This window comes from Ranitomeya variabilis, chromosome 6 (genome assembly GCF_051348905.1).
Source record: "Ranitomeya variabilis isolate aRanVar5 chromosome 6, aRanVar5.hap1, whole genome shotgun sequence".
In the NCBI taxonomy this organism is placed as follows: domain Eukaryota; kingdom Metazoa; phylum Chordata; class Amphibia; order Anura; family Dendrobatidae; genus Ranitomeya; species Ranitomeya variabilis.
The window spans coordinates 443,566,271-443,587,371 of record NC_135237.1 but is presented as its reverse complement, the minus strand read 5'-3'; the positions used below and the strand labels follow the sequence as shown (position 1 = coordinate 443,587,371).

Here is a 21,101-nt window from a genome sequence, read left to right as displayed (position 1 = left end):
TACAGCTTGTGATCAGTGACTCCCTAGCCATGGGACTCATTGACCACAAGCGGTCTGAATATCTGATTGTTGAGACCCCGGTGGTACCTGTACTGTATGTACTACCTAAAATCCACAAGGATCTGATGAACCCTCCCGGGAGACCGATAGTCTCAGGGAGGGGTTCTTTATTTAACAAAACGGCTATATTTCTGGATCGGGTGCTGCGTACATATGCTCTGTCGGCACGGTCATATATCCGTGACACAAATGACTCTTTGAATAAAATAGATTATTTGACTATTTCTGGATCCACCATTTTGGTTTCATTCGATGTTGTATCTTTATACACATCGACTGAACATGAGAAGGGACTTGATGCTGTGTCATCTGCGCTGTCGGGCTCTGACGTGGCCCCAGAGTGTGCACGGCTTGTCCTCACACTGCTGGAGCTCATCCTCAGGAGGAATTATTTCCTTTTTGGGGATGAGTTCTTTTTGCAGTTAAGGGGTACCGCCATGGGGTCCAATGTGGCCCCAACTTATGCTAACATCTACATGGCGGTATTCGAGGACAGGTACGTGTACAATTCCAGCCTCTGGCGCCACGTCAGAGCCTGGTGGCGCTATATAGATGACATTTTTGTGGTGTGGGAGGGCAGTTTAGTGGAACTAGGACAACTACATGAATATCTGAATGGGATTTACCCAGAGTTGCAGTTTACCTTAACACATTCGACTACCCAGATACAATTTCTAGATACCCTTGTATATAAGGAAGCGGATAAATTGAGAACCGATATTTTTGTCAAGAATACTGACAGGAACAATCTTCTGTTATTTGATAGTAATCACCCAAGGAGAATGGTCAACTCTCTCCCTTGGAGCCAATTATTGAGGGTACGGAGGATAATATCGGATGATTCTATAGTGGAGAAACGTCTGGGTGAGATGTGTGGTAAATTTGCAGCTAGGGGTTATCCCAAAAAGGAGTTGGCGAGATTCAAGACGAAAGCTTCATTGCTGTCACGGGATGCAATTCGTAAGAAAACCTCATCGAAACGGGTTTGTGAGCGGATTCCATTTGTATCTACATACAATTCAGCTAGTAATAGGGTTGATAGAATTTTAAAAAAACATTGGTCATGCCTTCAACATGGTTTACCGTCTGTCTCAGCCTTTGGTTACTATCCCCTGATGTCTTATCGAAGGGGACGCAACCTGGGGGACAAGTTGATTAATTCAGACATTGGGACGTCTAAAGTATCCATCCAACAGACATTAAGTACACCCCGGAACGGAAATTTTCCTTGCCTGGGTTGTGCTTGCTGTAACAATCTACTAAAAGGGGAATTTTTCTATCATCCTCATACGGGAAAGAAGATTTTCTTACGGGGGCGTTACACATGCACCTCCAGTTATGTGGTCTACATGATTGTTTGCCCATGTGGCTTGGTTTACGTGGGAGAGACCACAGTGGAGGTGAAGGCTCGCATTAGCAAGCATAAAAGCACCATCAGAACAGGCCTCACTGACCTCCCGATTCCCAAACATTTTGTAGAGAATAGACATTCGGTTAATCAGTTGCGGTTTAGAGTGATAGACAGTGTCCCCACTCTGAGAAGGGGAGGTGACAGGTTGACACTGCTTAAAAGGAAGGAGATGAGATGGATTTATGAGTTGGGGTCCCTACAACCTAGGGGTTTGAACCTTGATTTCAATTTACAAGTATGTGTCCCCAAGGGTTAACCATGTTTTCCGTGTTGGTGTCGTGTTATCATCAGTATTGTTGTTTTTAATAACACACTTTTTTATGTATTTTATTCTCCCTGATAGGTTGCGATAGTCGGTGGACAGATTAGAGTGGTGTGGATATTGCATTTAAAAATTGTATTTTCTACGCAATGAGGAACACATGGAGTTTGTGTATCTGACTCCGATCTATTTTCTCACCGACTGCCGTATTATAGGGTCATGGGCTATATTATGTGGTTTGTTCTGATTTTGATCTATTACGAAATATATCTGTTAGTTGTTTTACATTTTATAAATCTTCATCTCATTTCCCTTAAAATATTAAGGTTGCTGCCTGACCGCGGTCATGTAGATACGTGCCTATGGGCTACGTGCGCATCTTTCCCTTATTTGTCCACCTCGTTAACCACGATGGGGGCTTTTTGGGGTGGGGATGTGCCGGCACCTAAGGGTTACGCTGTCTGCGTGACATGCGATTTACTGCCATTATGTGTGTCCAGGTTACCTGGGTTACCATCACCGATCTCGATCACGTGGGCTCCTGGTGGGGAGTGGCCTCCGCTGCTCCGCTTGGCATGTCCGCGTCACAGTCATGTGATGTGGGCGTGCTGGGCTGATGCTGCGCCTGCGCTCCCGCCGTGTGATGCCTGCATGACCTGTGACCTGGTGGTGGATCTGGGCGATGAGCGCATCTGTGATGCAGAGGTATGGAGGTACTATGTAACACAGTGGCCGATTGGTCTCCTGGGCAGCGCAACTTATATGGGCTGTTACTATTCGCTATATGTTTTCTTGGCGCCGAGTTGTGCTAATATGTGATTGGTTCTGCAACTATCCTCATACGCATGGACATTGGAGGAATATTACCATGGAAACGGAGATGCTTTGCTTTCATTCGCTGACCTGAAGATAAACAGAACACCACTTTTGTGTTTATGATCTTATGTTTACATTTCCTATGTGGGAACGGTGTTTTAATGATGTGTATTCACTATATTATCATTTGATGTATATTTTGTGTTGTTTTGTTATATAATTGATGGCTGGATGGTGATTGGTGCCCTGCGTGGCATCTACACTATATAAGCCAGCCTGTTTGGTTGATATGTATGCTTGAAAAAGACCAATTATTGTGGTCGAAACGTTGCTGTACCATGGCTTAATAAATGTTTCATTTTTATTATCACACCCAATTGGAGCGCTGTTCATCTGTTGGAGTCTGTTTGGATATCCGGGATGGTTCCCTGGACATAGAACGGGCGCCCCATGAAGTGAGTGCTGTCAGCCCCTTTTTCTCTTTGTTTCTAATGTACTTACTGATGACGTGGTCTCGGCTGCCAGTCTCGCTGCATATCTGGCAATCAATCTGTGTTCTTCATCTAGGCGGCTGGGACTGTCCAGCATTCTGTGCAAAGGAATGTAGGACAGGAAGAAAAAGGAAAAAACAACATTTTACACCTGGAAACTTATTACATCGTTTGCGAGTAACCCAGGCAGCGTGTATGGGAACGGTATTTTCACTTTCATAATATGCTCCACTGTAAGCTGGAGTGTACTGCACAGATTTCTACCTGTGGAGAAAATGTTTAAGTAAAGAAAAGTTGAGTTTTTTCTCCAGGAAAGCTGTAGTCTGTTACATACAATCGGACATCATGAAATCACCATCTATCATAGGCTCTGCTGAAAATTTGTGAAAGGCCAGAGCCCCCCGCAGTTCCATGGTTTCCTGTGCTGTGGACTCCGGGAAAATGGCCGCCGGGGGTCAGTGCATGCGCAGATGGAGATCTCAGGCACCAAGATCTCGGGAGATGAGATCACAGCGCTGAAATCTCATCTCCCGAAATGTTGGTGCCGAGATCTCCATCTGCGCATGCGCCGCCCCGGCAGATATTTTCCCGGAGTCCACCGTACAGGAAGCCATGGAACTGCGGGGGCTCTGGCCTTTCACAAAATGTCAGCAGACCCCCCCCCCCCACCGCAGCACCAAATACACCCACAGCAGCACCAGACACCACTGCAGCACCACCAGACACCCCCCGCAGGCTGGACACCCGCAGCGGCACGCCGCCCATCGGAACACCCCCTCATCCCAGCCTGCGGCCGGCAGCATCACCACACTCCTGCCTCCTCCAGCAGCAACCCTGGGACCCCGCTTCACCGCAGCCACCACCCCAGGTAGGCAATACGACGCATGGATTATAAGATGCACCACCATTTTATTAAAAACATTAATAAAAAAACATTTTTTTTCCTATTTTTCTCCTCAAAATGTGGGGTGTGTTTTATAATCCGGAGCATCTTACAATCTGAAAAATACAGTATATGATATATACCACATACATCTGGCATGGACTAAGCTTCCAAAATAAGGCAACTCTTCTAAGAGGCCACAACTGCCTGCAAGTGAACCAGCAGGGAAGGTATGGGACAGATTTTATTTTTTTGCATAATAATTTAAATTGCACAAAAGTATCTCAAGTTTTAGAGAAAAAAAGTTACTAGAAAAGAGTCACAATTACATTACTACATTGTGTGATGAACACATGAGGAGGAAGTTATGTAGGACTGAACCCCAGAGGACTGCATTGTCATAGCGAGTTATACTATCACTGTCCTACACAGCAATTTAAGTGTTCTTTTATCTGGTAAATTGACCGGCCGTAAAGAAGAGCACAGCGGTGACGTCACCGCTGTGCTCTGCTTTACGGCCGGCGCTGACACAGTCAGTGCGGGAGGCTGACGGCGGGGGACGTGACAGACATCGGAATGTGAGTATGTAGTGTTTTTTTTTAACTTTTACAATGGTAACCAGGGTAAATATCGGATTACTAAGCGCGGCCCTGCACTTAGTAACCCGATGTTTACCCTGGTTACCCGGGTGCTGCAGGGGGACTTCGGCATCGTTGAAGACAGTTTCAACTATGCCAAAGTCGTTCCCCTGATCGTTGGTCGCTGGAGAGAGCTGTCTGTGTGACAGCTCCCCAGCGACCACACAACGACTTACCAACGATCACGGCCAGGTCGTATCGCTGGTCGTGATCGTTGGTAAGTCGTTTAGTGTAACGGTACCTTTAGAGCCAAGACCCTCCCCATAAATGTTAGATGGCTGGCAGGTTTGGCAGAAATGTGCAGGTTCAGTTGACGATTATCCTGTGTGTAGGTCAGAAATCAGTGATAGCACCTTATCACTGGCCACAATTGTTAGTAAGTAGTAGTCAGAAATGCAGAGACAACAGAATAAAAGAATACTACTATCTGCAGGTAATTGGATTCAGAATTACTATCCCCATTGATATTTACACCCTAACTGGCTTTAAGGGTTATTTTCATCTCAGACATGTATGCCGCCATTATCTACAGGATATTTGTTCATAGCAGCTGTGAGACAGTCGCGATCGGGAGATCTGTATTCTCAAGATCAGTGTGGGTGGCAGAGGTTGGCTCTCTTCTGTCACACATACACAAAATATCCTGAGGATTTGCCATCTATATCTGACATGTAAAATGCCCCTTTAGATAATAGACAGTTATTAAGGAAAATGTATAAAACTGTCTAAAAGCAAACGTCATTCACAGTAGCCAATCACAAAGCACCTTCAATGCATGAGGTGCAGCCACATGTAGCGGCTAGCCACACGGCTAAAGCTCCGATCCATGGTGTGGCCAATGGCTTGCGCAACAAAATCCTGCAGGTATTGGCCATCACTGATGACGGAGTTTCAGCCGCATGTGGTCACAAACTTTGCACAACAATTCATACATCTTCCCCATTTGTATATTTGAGGAACACCGATTATAGATAATGAGTTGAATCCACAAGAATCAGTAGCGCAGCTTCAGGCTTTGGACCTGTACCTTTTAAAGGGAATCTGTCACTGAATTTTATCCCAGCATGAAGTAGGGGCAGAGGCCCTGATTCCAGTGATGTATCACTTATTGGGCTGCTTGCTGCAGTTTTGATAACACTACAGGTTTTTTTTCTGCAGTAGGTCTAGCAGTCTGTGATGCATAACCCTGACCACACGACTGATTGGTAGCCTTCTGTGTACACTGTGCATAGGCAGAAAGATGCCAATCAGTGGTGGGGGTGAGTTATACAGCCATCATGAATGTAGCGGACTACATGGCAGCAAGTTTACTAATCCTCTAGTGGTAATCTCCTCCTGGCAATTTTTTTTTTTATCAAAACAGCAGCAAGCAGCCCAGTAAGTGACACTCAGCTGAAATCAGGGCGTCTGCCCCTACATCATGCTGCTCTCAGCTTAGGTGGTAAATACCTAGTAACATATAAGATATTTGGGGGGGATTACCCCAACAGTTCAAACACATTTTTATAAATATAGATAAGAATTAATATAAGGCAAAAAATGATGGGACTGAATTAATGGTTTATGTAACAAACATATACTAGGGGGTTGTGCTGAGGAAGACCAAGGGTTGCTCTTTGCAGTAGCCATGATAAACCTATGACCTAACAAAAAAAATATCATGGCTGTTTATGTACACATTTTTTGACACATTTCCCTTAGGAATCAGGGTCTCTGCCCCAACATCATGCTTCTCCCAGGTTAAATATCAGAAACCTGCTGAAAGATTCCCTTTTACAATGCTAGTAGAACTTGCTGCCTACTACATTTTGTAGTCCTAGCAGATTCCCTCTTCTCTACCTTCATGGGAAAAAACTTCAGATGTCAATTTTAAGACAGATCTTTGCATTACAATGGATGGAACCTACTAAAAATCACAAAGAAATCGGAAAGAAATCTGCACCCGGCTATTTTGCTTCATGTTAATGGGATTTTATACAATGGCAAATATATTGCACTGTACTTTGCTGCAAATTGTTGAAGCGAAACGTAAAAACAAAAACATGCCATGTGCTAAAGTGGGCTAAGGAGTGCGCTGGGGTCTGTGAGCTGCCAGGGGGCTAGTGGTGCTCAGACTATGAGGCTGCTGACGGTTGGAGGCAGGTTTCAGGCTCTTTGCATCCTTCATACCTGGGATACTGTGATACTCTGTTACTGAAAATATATAAAAGACTCATGAAAACTTTCTAAAAACTAGACAATACTTTCTGCAGACAAATGAATACAGTAATCACACGTGTAAGTCAGGTGAGTATCGGTGTAAAAAATAAATAGTGAAATGGAATAATCGCATCATCTGTAAGCCATGACTGGCACTGAGAACATGGGGCGAGCGCAGGCCCTTGTTGCACAGATCTCTTCCCGGAGCCACCTGAGCACTCGCTGAAGTCATCGGACTTGGCTCACTAGGTTTCATCATCAAGTGCCCATCACATGCGGCAACCTCCATGTTGTACAAACAAGACATTGGCCAAGCCTTAACTAACCGTGAAAGGTTGTTCTGCAGCATATTGGCATAGACCCCGATGAGAACATGTTCATCAGCCAGCCTGTCTGCCACATCCAGGCTGTACTGTAACCTAGAAGGATGGGTTGGAGATAGGAGAGGCTTCAATGCAAAAAATAAAGGAATTAAACAAAATATAATGTGAGCATGCTGGGAAAGCAAAAGCAGAGAAAGAGGCATGCAGAAGAAGACGACATCACCTCTAATCCAGATGTTAAAACGTGAGAATTGTGCATTAGTTCCTAAAAGCCACCTATTTACGGGACATCGAAAGCACGGCCACCTGAGAACTTCAGTTATGGAGACTGCCAAGGAAACGGGCCAACAATGAGTCCTACACAGAAACGGCTAGATCCCCTGATGGGCTCATACACAACAGACAGGTGTTAGACGATGGCCCATCCGGGCGTTTGTCCTCCTTCATACACAGAAGTACTTGCTTTACTTAACGCCTCTGCGTTCTCTACAAGAAGGCCGCTGACAAACCCCGCTGGCGGCTTATCTTGCTGGATCACATGATATTGGGGAAGAGCTGGGAGGTCCCAATACCCAGACTGTTGGCCAGGCACGGTGATACTGGCGGGGCATCTGATGACAGACTTGTGTGGGGGGCATCAAGGCTTTGTTAATATACTGGACATTACTTATTAGGCCGGGGTCACACTTGTGAGTGCAATGCGAGTCTTCACATCAACACTCAGCACTGCCGCCTACACTCGGGAACTAATACATGCAATGTAGCCCATCAGTATGGCATCTGATTTTTACAGATTCATTGCAATTCTGTAAGATGGGAAGCGGTCCGTGGTCCAGTAAAAGTTTAATTGCTGCCGACCATAAAAAAAAAAAAAAAAAAAAAAAAATTGTCCCACTTTTCTGGATCAAAATCGGACAGATTTTTTTTATACGCTCGCGTGACCCTAACCTTTGGCTGAGCCCACCAATACAATGTTGTTGTTTTTTAGAGGAGGGCATCCAGTTGTATTGGAAAGTAGATACTGATGTATACTGTACTGGCAAAGTTCAAGATATTAGAACTCAACACGTGTGAGACATTTCTATAGCTAGGAGCGCCTCCCGATGTACATGACAAATGGGCAAAGCCATGTGAACCGCGCTAAAACAATGACAAGTGTCACAATGGATAAAAGCAGGGGCAAAGTGGTAAAATCATGTTTTAAACAATTTTAAAGATTAGAAAATAGTGCTGCTTTCTCCCAAAACAGCGCCACATTTGTGCTCAGGTATTGTGTGGTATTGCAACTGACTCCTATTCATTTTAAAAGCAGCTGTGCTGCAAACAGGGTGGATAAAAATCAATGTTTTTAAAAAAAAATCAAAAAAATCGGATTTTTTTGATTTAAATCGGATTTTTTTGATTTAAATCGGATTTTTTTCAATAAACTGCTTTTTGAGGAAAATATTTTACCATCCAAAGGTTCTTCCATCATGAGATAAAGCTGAGTTGTTTAACTCAGTAGAATAAAGGCTGTATATGTGTAACATTCACAATGCCATGCTCTTCCAGAGGTTTCTGTAGGATGCTGACTATCCAACAAGTTTGGGCATGTCAACTGAATGGAAAAAGAAACTAAACCAAAAGTGAAACCAAGCTAGAAGTGTGGAATTAAAGGGGCAGTATGAACAAAATGTGGAGGCTATTAATAGTTTATACAATTAAGACATGCTGCTTTTAAACACCTACCTATTGCCATATAGTAAAACAAAAAAGATTTTTACTTACTTTGGGGTCCCCCCCTCACCCTGGCGTTAGATCGTTGCCCCTAGTTTCGTCCGTGTAACTATGGGCGCACATGCGCACTGCTCTCACTTCTCATTTTAATCGTGATTTATATTAAAAAAAAACCTTTTGATTTAAATCAGTGATTTAAATCATGATTAAAATCATGATTTAAATCGATCCGATTTAAATAGAAAAAAATCTTTTGATTTAAATCGTGATTTAAATCATGATTTAAATCGGCGTGATTTAAATCAATCCACCCTGGCTGCAAAACCAGAGAAAACCATGGACAGGAGAAACAAAATATGTTTTTATTGAATCCTATACAACCCCTTTCATCGTTCATCCATGAATGTCTCACATGTTAGCCAAGATGCTTCCACATTGTACTGGTGGTGTTTCCAAGGTTCACAGTATACTTTTATAGAATGAATAAAAAAAAGTTATATCAGGAGGGACAGTAAATGTCATGCACTGGACATCGGTCACTATTTGCACTATTATTGTTATGTATATAGATGGGAGCGGACGTGGTGGGCACACGAGACAGAGCTTCCTGGGATAATACATGGGTCAGGACTTATTCCTGCTACATAAATAATCTCCAAAGAAAAGGAATAAAGTCCTCGTGCGCTGGCTCATGGTCCCTGTGCAGGTAGCACACATGGTCCCTAGCTATCCTGCCAATTGTTTTTAGGGGAGCAGCTCTGTGGGCGATAAGTCGCATGAATGGTAGACGGGCCTGTCTGTGGGTGCCTCGCTTCTTGTCTCGAATATACAATATGGCTGGCGCCATCTTCCATGCCTATACTACTAGGGACCCCCTGCATCATAAAACATCCATGTTTACTTGGTGTCACTACAGACTTCACACTTTTCTCTTTTTAGCGGGAAAGCTACATTTTCTAGCTTAAGTTTGTAATATATATTTTTTCAAATATATTGTATTTGGGTATTTTGCATCTTATAAATTTTGGTTGGTCCATGCAGAACCTAGATGTTCGGAGAAAGAGCATCCTTTAATGACCCCTAGACTATCATCATTCGTGAAAAAGCCACCACTGTGTGACCCTTCCATACTCAAATGGCTGCTCCTGTCCAGGTAGATGCAGCTCTCGGCACAAATCACAGCGAGTCCACATTGAAGTTTAAAAGCAAAATACCCTAATATAGTAATTAAAGAGGATCTATCAGCAGATTGCTGCTATTCAATACGAGAACAGCATGATATAGGGGCAGAGACCGTGATTCCAGTGATATGTCACTTACTGTCTTGTGTTTTGCTGTTTCAATAAAATCAATGTTTTATCAGGAGGAAATTATCACTACAAAACTAGGTGTCTTGTGCCGCCTAGTCCAACCAAGCCTACACCACTGAGTAGCAGCTTTCTGTTAATATACATTGTATACAGAAAGCTGGCAATCAGTGGTAAGGGGTGGCGTTATACAGAGCTCAGCATCTGAGCTAGATCTGCAGCAGAGAAAACTGATTCGATCACAACCGCTGCACTCCGTAAACTAAGTGACATCACTGGAATCAGGGTCTCTGTCCCTACCTCATGCAGCTCTTCAGAATACATAGCAAAAAGCTGCTGACAGATTCTTTGATGGCAATCTCCTTCCCTCTATTTTTCTTTTATAAATGGAGGCACAGTTTAACTTACAAAATATCTTATTGTAGAATAGTTGTTAGGAAAGCTCTTGAAATAACAGTCATGCCCCATCACCAGAATGGCAAAGATAACTCCTTTATAGGAAGGTTTTAGTTTGCAAAGATCAAAACAGATAAAGGAGTCGTTCTATCCTAATAAAATATCTGTGTGGAAACGATCAACTCAACGCGATGCTGTACACGAGCAAAGTGCCTGCAAACCCTTCCCAATAGGGAACTCACATGAAATCATGGATACCTGTTCCCTCCAGTCCGTGGTAACACCATGCAGGTACATGTGAAATGCCTTCTTATATTAAAAGCTTCTTTCACTGTCATGAAACTCGAGCTTGGTTACAAATTTGTAAAAGGCAGCTGTAAGATGTAATACTAGCTAGCCCTGGCAAACACTAACAATGATGTACTGTACTCACCGGGGTCGCATAGTGTCACATTCACTGCTATAATATGTGGCCAGAATAGCAGAAAAAGTCATTTTCAGGAGGGATTTTTCAGGAAGGACGCTGCCATTAGGTCTTTCTGTATATCCTGCTGCTCCTGAAAACTTCAAGCAGTCGCTGTCTGCGCCCTCCAAGCCAGACCGCCTCATTATAAGGGACTACTGCTGCAGAAAAGGCCGAAAACTGGCAGATTATCGTAAAGCAACCACGCCTCTGGTACAGAGGAGAGGGATCTCGCTGGAGAGAGGAGAGTCGGCCACTCTGGCCACATGTGAAGAGAACTGGCCCTTTAAATCCTCCTGTTTTCTAGGGCCAAATTGGCTTTAATCAGGTGACAAAAGACAAGTATGACAACAGCAGGTGGAGCAGCGGAGAGGGAAGACATTGTGCTGCTATGATAATAGTGTGATTATTAGGATCTCCTGTGTAATCCCATAGGAAAGCTCACTGTCAGCAAAGCTCACGGCTACAACAGAGATGAATCTGAGAGCTTTGGGAAAACAGCGCGGTCTTAGGGTAAGTTCACACAGGGCGGTTTTGCAGCTTTTTTTATGCTAATTTTCAGCTGCTTTTTACAGTACCAGCAAAGCCTATGAGATTTCAGAAATCTCATGCACACACAATGTTTTTTTGTGTGATCAGTATTTTGTGCTTTGCTGCGTTTTTTTGGACATAGAGCATGTCACTTCTTTCAGCGTTTTTGCTGTGTTTTTTCACCCATTGACTTGAATGGGTGATGAAAAAAAAGCAGCAAAAACACAGGTATCATTATTTGCTTTGTTTTTGCTGCTGAAAATCCAAGGACATTAGCATGGACAAAGAAAAAAAACGCATTAAAAAAAGCACCAAATACGCAACAAAAAACACACCTAAACCTGCGTTTTTGATCTTCCAAAAGATCAGGTTTAGCTGCAGAAAAAAAGCAGCAAAAACGCCCTGTGTGAACCTACCCTTACTGATACAGATGAATCGCACTATATCTGGCATACTAGCTGTTCCCCATGTCAGTGAATAGGACTGAGCTATATACACCGGCAACCAATAGCAAAGAAAATGAAAAATAAAGACGTCCTTTATTTCTGTCCTAAGCAATCTGTTGATCATAACTTTTTACAATAAATGCAGAAAATTAGTAGAAATAATTTCATTTACAGGGATCCAATCCAGTTAATGACACACTTTTGTGACTATTCGACATGATGCCAGAATTGGGTACTACTTGCGCGGTCATTAGTATGGATTAGTGGGATTACCGCACCGCTACTCGCCTGCTTGCTCTAGGGCACAGCATGCACATTCAGGTACTACAGGCCGATGTGAAACTTACCCCTTGCCTTTAAGCAAAGTTGGAGCAGCCATGGCCAGCTGTCTGCTCTGCTCTGTATCGGACGTCTTTTGAGTAGAGCTGGTTAACGAGACAGAACATTGTCACATGAAGAACAAAGGGGCGCGATAAACAAGTGGTGAATGAACGCTCCAGAATGTAAAGTAATCGCTCCACTGGTTACAGAGAATTAAATGAAGCCCAAAATATCATTTCATGTCAAAAGAAATCCAACAGAAGAGGACGGGGATGATTGATATTCATTAGCCAAATTAAAGTAGTCTAGACAAGAAAGAAGCAGTCCGTGTTATATCTAGGTATAAAAGGAATTAGGTAATGGAGCCGACCACAAACATGAGATTCTTATCCGAAATCCACTGTCAAGCTAATGTGAGAAATAATAATCAGGAGGCAGCGGGGTTTTTAGCTGTCAGACACTTGGATTCTGCTTTGGTTACTTTGGCCTCAATATGAAGCCGAATTAATAACTACTATAGATTAATTCAATTTCAGATGCCACAAATCAGCATTTGTCATCCGTTGATTTGCGGACTTTGCTCACGTGCATTCTGAAACTCATCATTACATTACATTTTTATCTTCGTCTATAGCTTTTATTTATGTAGCACTGCTGTATTATACACAGAAATGATGCCAGCTGTTAGCATTTTACCATATGCGCGTGCTGGCCCTTTAAGAACAAGGGAGCATGTGCACTAGGCACTCGGCAGGAGCGTGGAGGAGGAGTGAGAAAGAGGGAGCTCATGAAGAAGCTGCTGTGTCCAGGGGAGTAGGCTACTTTCACACATCAGGTTTTTTGCTTCAGGAACAATCCGGCAAGTTTTGAAAAAAACTGATCCGTTTTTTTTCTTGCGCCGAATCCGTTTTTTTCTCATAGAGTTGTATTAGCGCTGGATTGCACCTGATGGCCACAAGTGTCATCCGTTTTTTCCCGGATAAGTCCAAATAGTCGTTTCCGGCGGACGGAGAAAACGTCCAGATGAACGTTTATTCGTCCGGTCAAAAACGTGTGAAACGGACATGTGAAAAGATGAATCCGGCCTCCGAATCCGGTTTTACAAGCGATCTCCCTCTCTCTCTCTCTTTTCCAGGAAGTCAATGTGAACTCCATATTAAAAATAAAAACCGGATCCGGCAGAAAAACGGATCCGTTGTATCAGTTTTTACACTATTTCCAGCGGATCTGTTTTTTCAAACATTAGGGGGATTCTGCCTGAAACAAAAAACCTGATGTGTGAAAGTAGCCTAAGTCGGTGTCCCTGGCACGGTGGGAGGAGGGGAACCATGTGGAGGTGCTGGCAGACTCACAGTTTGTTATTTTAGGTATTTTACACACTTTGGGACCCACTTTCCTGAAAGTGGATACCACCTTTAAGATGCAAATCACAGGCCGATCACTAACTGCTGAGGCCTACTGAACACCAGAGGGCAATCACAGAACCAAGAAGCCGGAGGGTCTCGAAAGGAGTCACAATGTAGAAAATCCATACTGCTCACAACATGCAGTAAAGAGAAAAGTTGTCATATCTACAGCCATTGTCTCTTGTAACATTTGTATTCCTCTCTACCTCACTTTTTCCTGAAACATAATACTCCGAAGGCAGGACCCAAATGATAAGCACGCCATCATCATAACGTGCCCCCAGCAGCTACAGCGGCCCCTCTTCACTGCTCCCCCAGCCGGTCTTTGCTCACAACGCAGCAGCAGAGATGCCACGACTGCAGCATGTGACTGCTGCAGCCAATCACTGGTCTCAATAGTCATGATGTTTATCTCTGCATGACCACTGAGTCACGTGATTGGCTGCAGCTGTGATGTCATTACTGCTGTTCTGTCAACAATGACCAACTGGGAGCGGAAAGGCGACTCTAGATCGGAAGAGGGCAGATAATGAGGATTTAATATCTGCATAGTAATCCAACCTTTGGGGTATTAAATGGAACTATCCAGAACCCAGCACTCTGATTTGCCCAGATCATTATGCTCTTAAGGTGACATGCTTTACATCACTCACTGTCCCCATTGGGACTCACAATGTAGATTCGTTATCAGTAGGGTTGAGCGAAACGGGTCGTTCATTTTCAAAAGTCGCCGACTTTTGGCAAAGTCGGGTTTCATGAAACCCGATCCGACCCCTGTGCGGGGTCGGCCATGCGGTACGCGACCTTCGCGCCAAAGTCGCGTTTCAATGACGCGAAAAGCGCCATTTCTCAGCCAATGAAGGTGAACGCAGAGTGTGGGCAGCGTGATGACATAGGTCCTGGTCCCCACCATCTTAGAGAAGGGCATTGCAGTGATTGGCTTGCTGTCTGCGGCGTCACAGGGGCTATAAAGGGGCGTTCCCGCCGACCGCCATCTCACTGCTGCTGATCTGAGCTTAGGGACAGGTTGCTGCCGCTTCGTCAGAAGCAGGGAGAGCGTTAGGCAGGGTCCATTAATACAAATATAGAGAAGGCGGGCACCACAAAAATGAATACAAAAGGGGGATCAACCACGTGCATATAAAAAGTCATATACAACAAAGAACAAGAGAAAGGATATGCACACTAGTGGGATCACCAACCATAATAATCTTTACTGAAAGTAATTATACAATGCAGGGCAATGAAAAAGACATTTTAAAACCATCTAAAAAGGCCAAAAAAGGCCGTACAAAACAACTAACACCTCCCAGGACAAGTAATCTCATAAAGCATATATATACATATGTACCTCAACACATAAAACTAGGCATTAGCAAGATACAAATTGAGCTGACACACATAATAATAACCACATAAATAACAATAGCCTGTGCCGCCAGCTGTCCTTAAATACAAAGTATCAACCTAGAAAAATATGCTGTATAATGCAATAGTAATGTGCAATAAGAGGTAAGCTAGTGCCATACTACTTAAATACCATTGCAATCAAATAGACACATAGCCTGCAATAGCCCATCAAGACATTGTAGCCAGGGGATGCTGTAATGAATTCCGTCAGATAAAAAATCCAACAAATTGTTCCTCAAATAGTCACCATCCAGATGGCCCCAGGTCCTGTGTCCTAAGGTGCTAATAGTGCATGGCAGAGTATGGCCGCAAGTCCTGGGAGGGGAAAGAACCCCACGCGTATCGACGCTGCTAGAGCGTCTTCATCAGGGGAGATATAGTGAGTCCCTCCAATGTCCCATTATATACAAGGAGTGATAGAAGATAATAATCACCTGTGAGGGAACCGCAGCTTCTCGGGACGCCGCATGGCGTGTAAGGCCGGATAAACATCCGGTTCCTAGGTCAGGAGATAGTATGCGCCTGCGCACAGGAGTATCCAGTATTGGTTAGATCTGGCTATACCGGCGCCTAGGCAACCATAGTGAAGCGTTGCCCGCGCCTGCGCTGTACCCTTACTAGAATGTTAGCTTGGTTATCAAATACAAGGCAGTGTGTTGACACTGCAATACTGACAGTATGTCTGCATGCATACGGACGGTCGCATCCCCTGGTGTGCCAAGGCATGCTATCTAAGATGTACAGAGGGTAAGAGCATAAAGGTAATCCAAGTCCACCATCATACAAACGCACATGCGAGAAAATTGTAAAGCTAATAAAGTTGCTAGCCACTAGAATAAGTCACTTCCCATAAAAGTGGCTTTGGGGAGAAAGAAAAAGAAAGAGAGAAGGGCGCATATCATTTAAGATGATGTTATAGTATATCATTGCGGCACTAATAAGAAAAATGTGGATGCGCATCCATACATATGTATGAGGAGGGTAATCAAGCCCCATTGTCAAGGCGCTTAACCCCTCAGAGAGTTACCTCATTATCAAATGGCACGGGAAACTGTGCTGGAAATGCAGTACTAATAAGGTACTCGCATGGATGCGTACAGGCGAGCCCCCCAATATTCCCCTAGTATTCCCCATAATCCAAACTCAAAGAGATAAGATATACAGGAAAAACGCATGAGCAGCACAATACACCGAATTAGGATGCCACAAGTTGTTACCGACGCATATGCTGTCTAGTAAAGCACACAAACCAAACAAAAAATATATATTAAAAATATATATAGTTCTAGGAAAGAGACATTTGTCTTTATCATGGTATTAGAGTGTGTTATAACTGCGCCAGTATAGCATATATATGCCAAAAAAAAAAAAAAAAGGGGGAAGTCAAACCCCATTGCACTGATGCAAAACAATATAATACGCCCCAGAAAATGAAGTAACTTCACATATACCACTAGAGATTATTAACCCCCATATATTTTTCAAATGATATAGATACACAGGTAGTAATCACCTTCTCAGGATGAGTGGTGATAATAACTCCAATAAATTATATACGCACACACCGTAATAGATCCAACCCAGATCTTATAGTTAAACCTGTTTTATTATTATGTTTCCTGTGGAAACCTATATACAAGAAATCAGAAAATGGGTAGAATTAAAAGGGGATGGGGAGGGAAATGCGGGGGGGAGGGAGGGGGGAAGGGAGGAAAGGGAAAGGGGGTGGATTATAAGGCCATAATAGGTCCAAAGGGTCGCATTAGATGTAATCAATACCTAAGGGGGAAACCCTATCCTACCAGGATTGGTTTCAAATCAGCCTAGGAAGAAAGCATGGAACAGAATATTTTTATGTATTAAAGACGCAATATTTACATTATGATTTAAACACATGGCTAGGTACAGCTGGCGGCAGACAAAAAATATACAGGATGATGCTCCAGGGAGTCCAAGAACGTGGAGGGGGGAAGTATATTCATAATGTTAACTGGTGTCTCTATCGAGAAGGGTTTAATATAGACATGCCCATCACACCTAGGAAGAGAAAACATGAGCATGTTATTAAATTTGCTTATAAAAACCCGTATAGAGGAGATCTTCATTGATCCCCACCGGGGGGCCCGACTGTTAAGGTTATAAATCCACTTGGATTCTCTCCTTAACAAATCCAAAGTGATATTGCCACCCCTAATGTTAGGTTTAACCCCCTCCAGGCCCATTACCCTAAGCCCCCTAACCAAGCCCCCATGTACCTGCAAGAAATGTGCCGCCACCGAAGAGATCTTCTTGCCTTTCTCAAGGTCCTTGTGAGCCGTATTAATATTGGATATATGTTGCTGCACCCGACGTCGCAACTCCTGTGTGGTATAGCCTATATACAATTTCGGACAACCACACACCAAGGCATATACCAGATTTTTAGTGCGACAATTAAAATAAGCCAATGGTTGGATCCTCTCAGTCAGGTAAGGGAGGGAAATCCCCTGTTCCGAAATCATAAATCCACAAATGTTGCATCCCCCACAAGGATAAGATCCATAGATTCGGCTACCAGTTCCAATCCCTACAGCAGCTCTTTTAAAGTGGCTAGATACCAATTCATCTTTCAGATTGCGAGATCTTCTAGCTATCATTCTAGGAGTTGTTGATAACTTATGCGTCGGTAACAACTTGTGGCATCCTAATTCGGTGTATTGTGCTGCTCATGCGTTTTTCCTGTATATCTTATCTCTTTGAGTTTGGATTATGGGGAATACTAGAGGAATATTGGGGGGCTCGCCTGTACGCATCCATGCGAGTACCTTATTAGTACTGCATTTCCAGCACAGTTTCCCGTGCCATTTGATAATGAGGTAACTCTCTGAGGGGTTAAGCGCCTTGACAATGGGGCTTGATTACCCTCCTCATACATATGTATGGATGCGCATCCACATTTTTCTTATTAGTGCCGCAATGATATACTATAACATCATCTTAAATGATATGCGCCCTTCTCTCTTTCTTTTTCTTTCTCTCCAAAGCCACTTTTATGGGAAGTGACTTATTCTAGTGGCTAGCAACTTTATTAGCTTTACAATTTTCTCGCATGTGCGTTTGTATGATGGTGGACTTGGATTACCTTTATGCTCTTACCCTCTGTACATCTTAGATAGCATGCCTTGGCACACCAGGGGATGCGTCCGTCCGTATGCATGCAGACATACTGTCAGTATTGCAGTGTCAACACACTGCCTTGTATTTGATAACCAAGCTAACATTCTAGTAAGGGTACAGCGCAGGCGCGGGCAACGCTTCACTATGGTTGCCTAGGCGCCGGTATAGCCAGATCTAACCAATACTGGATACTCCTGTGCGCAGGCGCATACTATCTCCTGACCTAGGAACCGGATGTTTATCCGGCCTTACACGCCATGCGGCGTCCCGAGAAGCTGCGGTTCCCTCACAGGTGATTATTATCTTCTATCACTCCTTGTATATAATGGGACATTGGAGGGACTCACTATATCTCCCCTGATGAAGACGCTCTAGCAGCGTCGATACGCGTGGGGTTCTTTCCCCTCCCAGGACTTGCGGCCATACTCTGCCATGCACTATTAGCACCTTAGGACACAGGACCTGGGGCCATCTGGATGGTGACTATTTGAGGAACAATTTGTTGGATTTTTTATCTGACGGAATTCATTACAGCATCCCCTGGCTACAATGTCTTGATGGGCTATTGCAGGCTATGTGTCTATTTGATTGCAATGGTATTTAAGTAGTATGGCACTAGCTTACCTCTTATTGCACATTACTATTGCATTATACAGCATATTTTTCTAGGTTGATACTTTGTATTTAAGGACAGCTGGCGGCACAGGCTATTGTTATTTATGTGGTTATTATTATGTGTGTCAGCGTCAGCTCAATTTGTATCTTGCTAATGCCTAGTTTTATGTGTTGAGGTACATATGTATATATATGCTTTATGAGATTACTTGTCCTGGGAGGTGTTAGTTGTTTTGTACGGCCTTTTTTGGCCTTTTTAGATGGTTTTAAATTGTCTTTTTCATTGCCCTGCATTGTATAATTACTTTCAATAAAGATTATTATGGTTGGTGATCCCACTAGTGTGCATATCCTTTCTCTTGTTCTTTGTTGCAGGGTCCATTAACCACCAAACCGCTTGTGCTGTAGCGATTTCCACTGTCCAACACCACCTTCGGTGTGCAGGGACAGTGGAAGCTACATTTTTTTTTTTTTTTTCCTCAGCGCTGTAGCTCATTGGGCTGCCCTAGAAGGCTCCCTGATAGCTGCATTGCTGTGTGTACGCCACTGTGCAAACCAACTGCTTTTTTCAAAGCACAAATCCTCTTGTTCCTTCCTTTCTGCACAGCTATCTTTTTTGTTTGTCCACACTTTTTATTTAATTTGTGCATCAGTCCACTCCTATTGCTGCCTGCCATACCTGGCTTACATTACTGCAGGGAGATAGTAATTGTAGGACAGTCCCTGTTTTTTGTTTTTGTTTTTTGTGGGAGATTAAGATTGGCATTTCTGCTAGAGTGCCATCCCTGTGTGTGCCATCTCTCACTCAGTGGGCCATAGAAAGCCTATTAATTTTTTTGCTTGATTTGGGTTCTAAAATCTACCTGAAAAAAAATCACTACATCAATCATTGGGAGAAAAATATTGGCCTCAGGGCTTGTGTGCCACTCCTGACTCCTGTGTGTGCCATCTCTCACTCAGTGGGCCATAGAAAGCCTTTTTTTTTATTATTATTTGGTTTCTAAATTGTCCCTGAAAAAATCATTTTATCTTATTTGGTTTCTAAAGTCTCCCTGAAAAAAAAAAAAAAAAAAAATTAAAACAGTGGGAGATTAATATTGCCCTTTCTGCTTATGTGCCAGTCTTGACTCCTGGGTGTGCCATCTCTCTCTCTCAAATTGTGGGCCATAGAAAGCCTATTAATTTTTTTGCTTGATTTGGGTTCTAAAATCTACCTGAAAAAAAATCACTACATCAATCAGTGGGAGAAAAATATTGGCCTCAGGGCTTGTGTGCCACTCCTGACTCCTGTGTGTGTGCCATCTCTCACTCAGTGGGCCATAGAAAGCCTATTAATTTTTTTGCTTGATTTGGGTTCTAAAATCTACCTGAAAAAAAATCACTACATCAATCAGTGGGAGAAAAATATTGGCCTCAGGGCTTGTGTGCCACTCCTGACTCCTGTGTGTGTGCCATCTCTCACTCAGTGGGCCATAGAAAGCCTATTAATTTTTTTGCTTGATTTGGGTTCTAAAATCTACCTGAAAAAAAATCACTACATCAATCAGTGGGAGAAAAATATTGGCCTCAGGGCTTGTGTGCCACTCCTGACTCCTGTGTGTGCCATCTCTCACTCAGTGGGCCATAGAAAACCTTTTTTTTTAATTATTATTTGGTTTCTAAATTGTCCCTGAAAAAATCATTTTATCTTATTTGGTTTCTAAAGTCTCCCTGAAAAAAAAAAAAAAAAAAATAGGTGGGAGATTAATATTGACATTTGTGCTTGAGTGACAGTCCTGCGTGTGTGGCATCTCTGTGATTTGGTGCCACAGAAAACAGAGTGTGTAACATTGTGCCTGATTTTCCTTGTGGTCTCACCAACCTGTAAAGGGATATTGAAATCATACTGAAGTTATAGCTCACCGTGTAAGTTGTTTGACAGCAACAAATAAAGTTACTTTGGTTAAGTTTTTAAAACAATGAGGAAGTCTTGTGCAAGAGGTCGTGGCCGTGGGCGTTCATTGTCAGCTGGGAATGATGGTAGTGGTAGTGGAGCATCAGGTGGTCGTGGGGATAAAAATATTCCACCTAAGTCTGGAGCTGTGGAGCCAGGTTTGTTGTCTGGCTACACAAGGCCTCGAACGCTCTCTTTTCTGGGAGTAGGAAAACCGCTTTTAAAGCCGGAGCAGCAACAGCAAGTTTTGGCTTACCTTGCAGACTCAGCCTCTAGCTCTTTTACCTCCTCTTCTGAAACTGGTAAATGTAAAAACAG

At 43.3% G+C, this 21,101-nt stretch overlaps 1 protein-coding gene across 19 annotated transcripts in view; it reads right to left on the bottom strand.

The window, feature by feature from the left end:
- The window catches only part of DTNA (dystrobrevin alpha), a 354,562-nt gene that overhangs the window by 62,181 nt on the left and 271,280 nt on the right, over positions 1-21,101 (bottom strand). For 8 of the 19 annotated variants that reach the window (XM_077270435.1, XM_077270433.1, XM_077270434.1 and 5 more), the window contains 3 exons: positions 12,290-12,367; positions 7,087-7,179; positions 3,051-3,138 (listed from right to left, as the gene is read on the bottom strand). In XM_077270435.1, coding sequence (XP_077126550.1) covers positions 3,051-3,138; positions 7,087-7,179; positions 12,290-12,367 — 259 coding nt within the window. The remainder of the gene's footprint in view (positions 1-3,050; positions 3,139-7,086; positions 7,180-12,289; positions 12,368-21,101) is intronic. The other 11 variants (XM_077270447.1, XM_077270443.1, XM_077270445.1 and 8 more) reach the window with 2 other exon arrangements.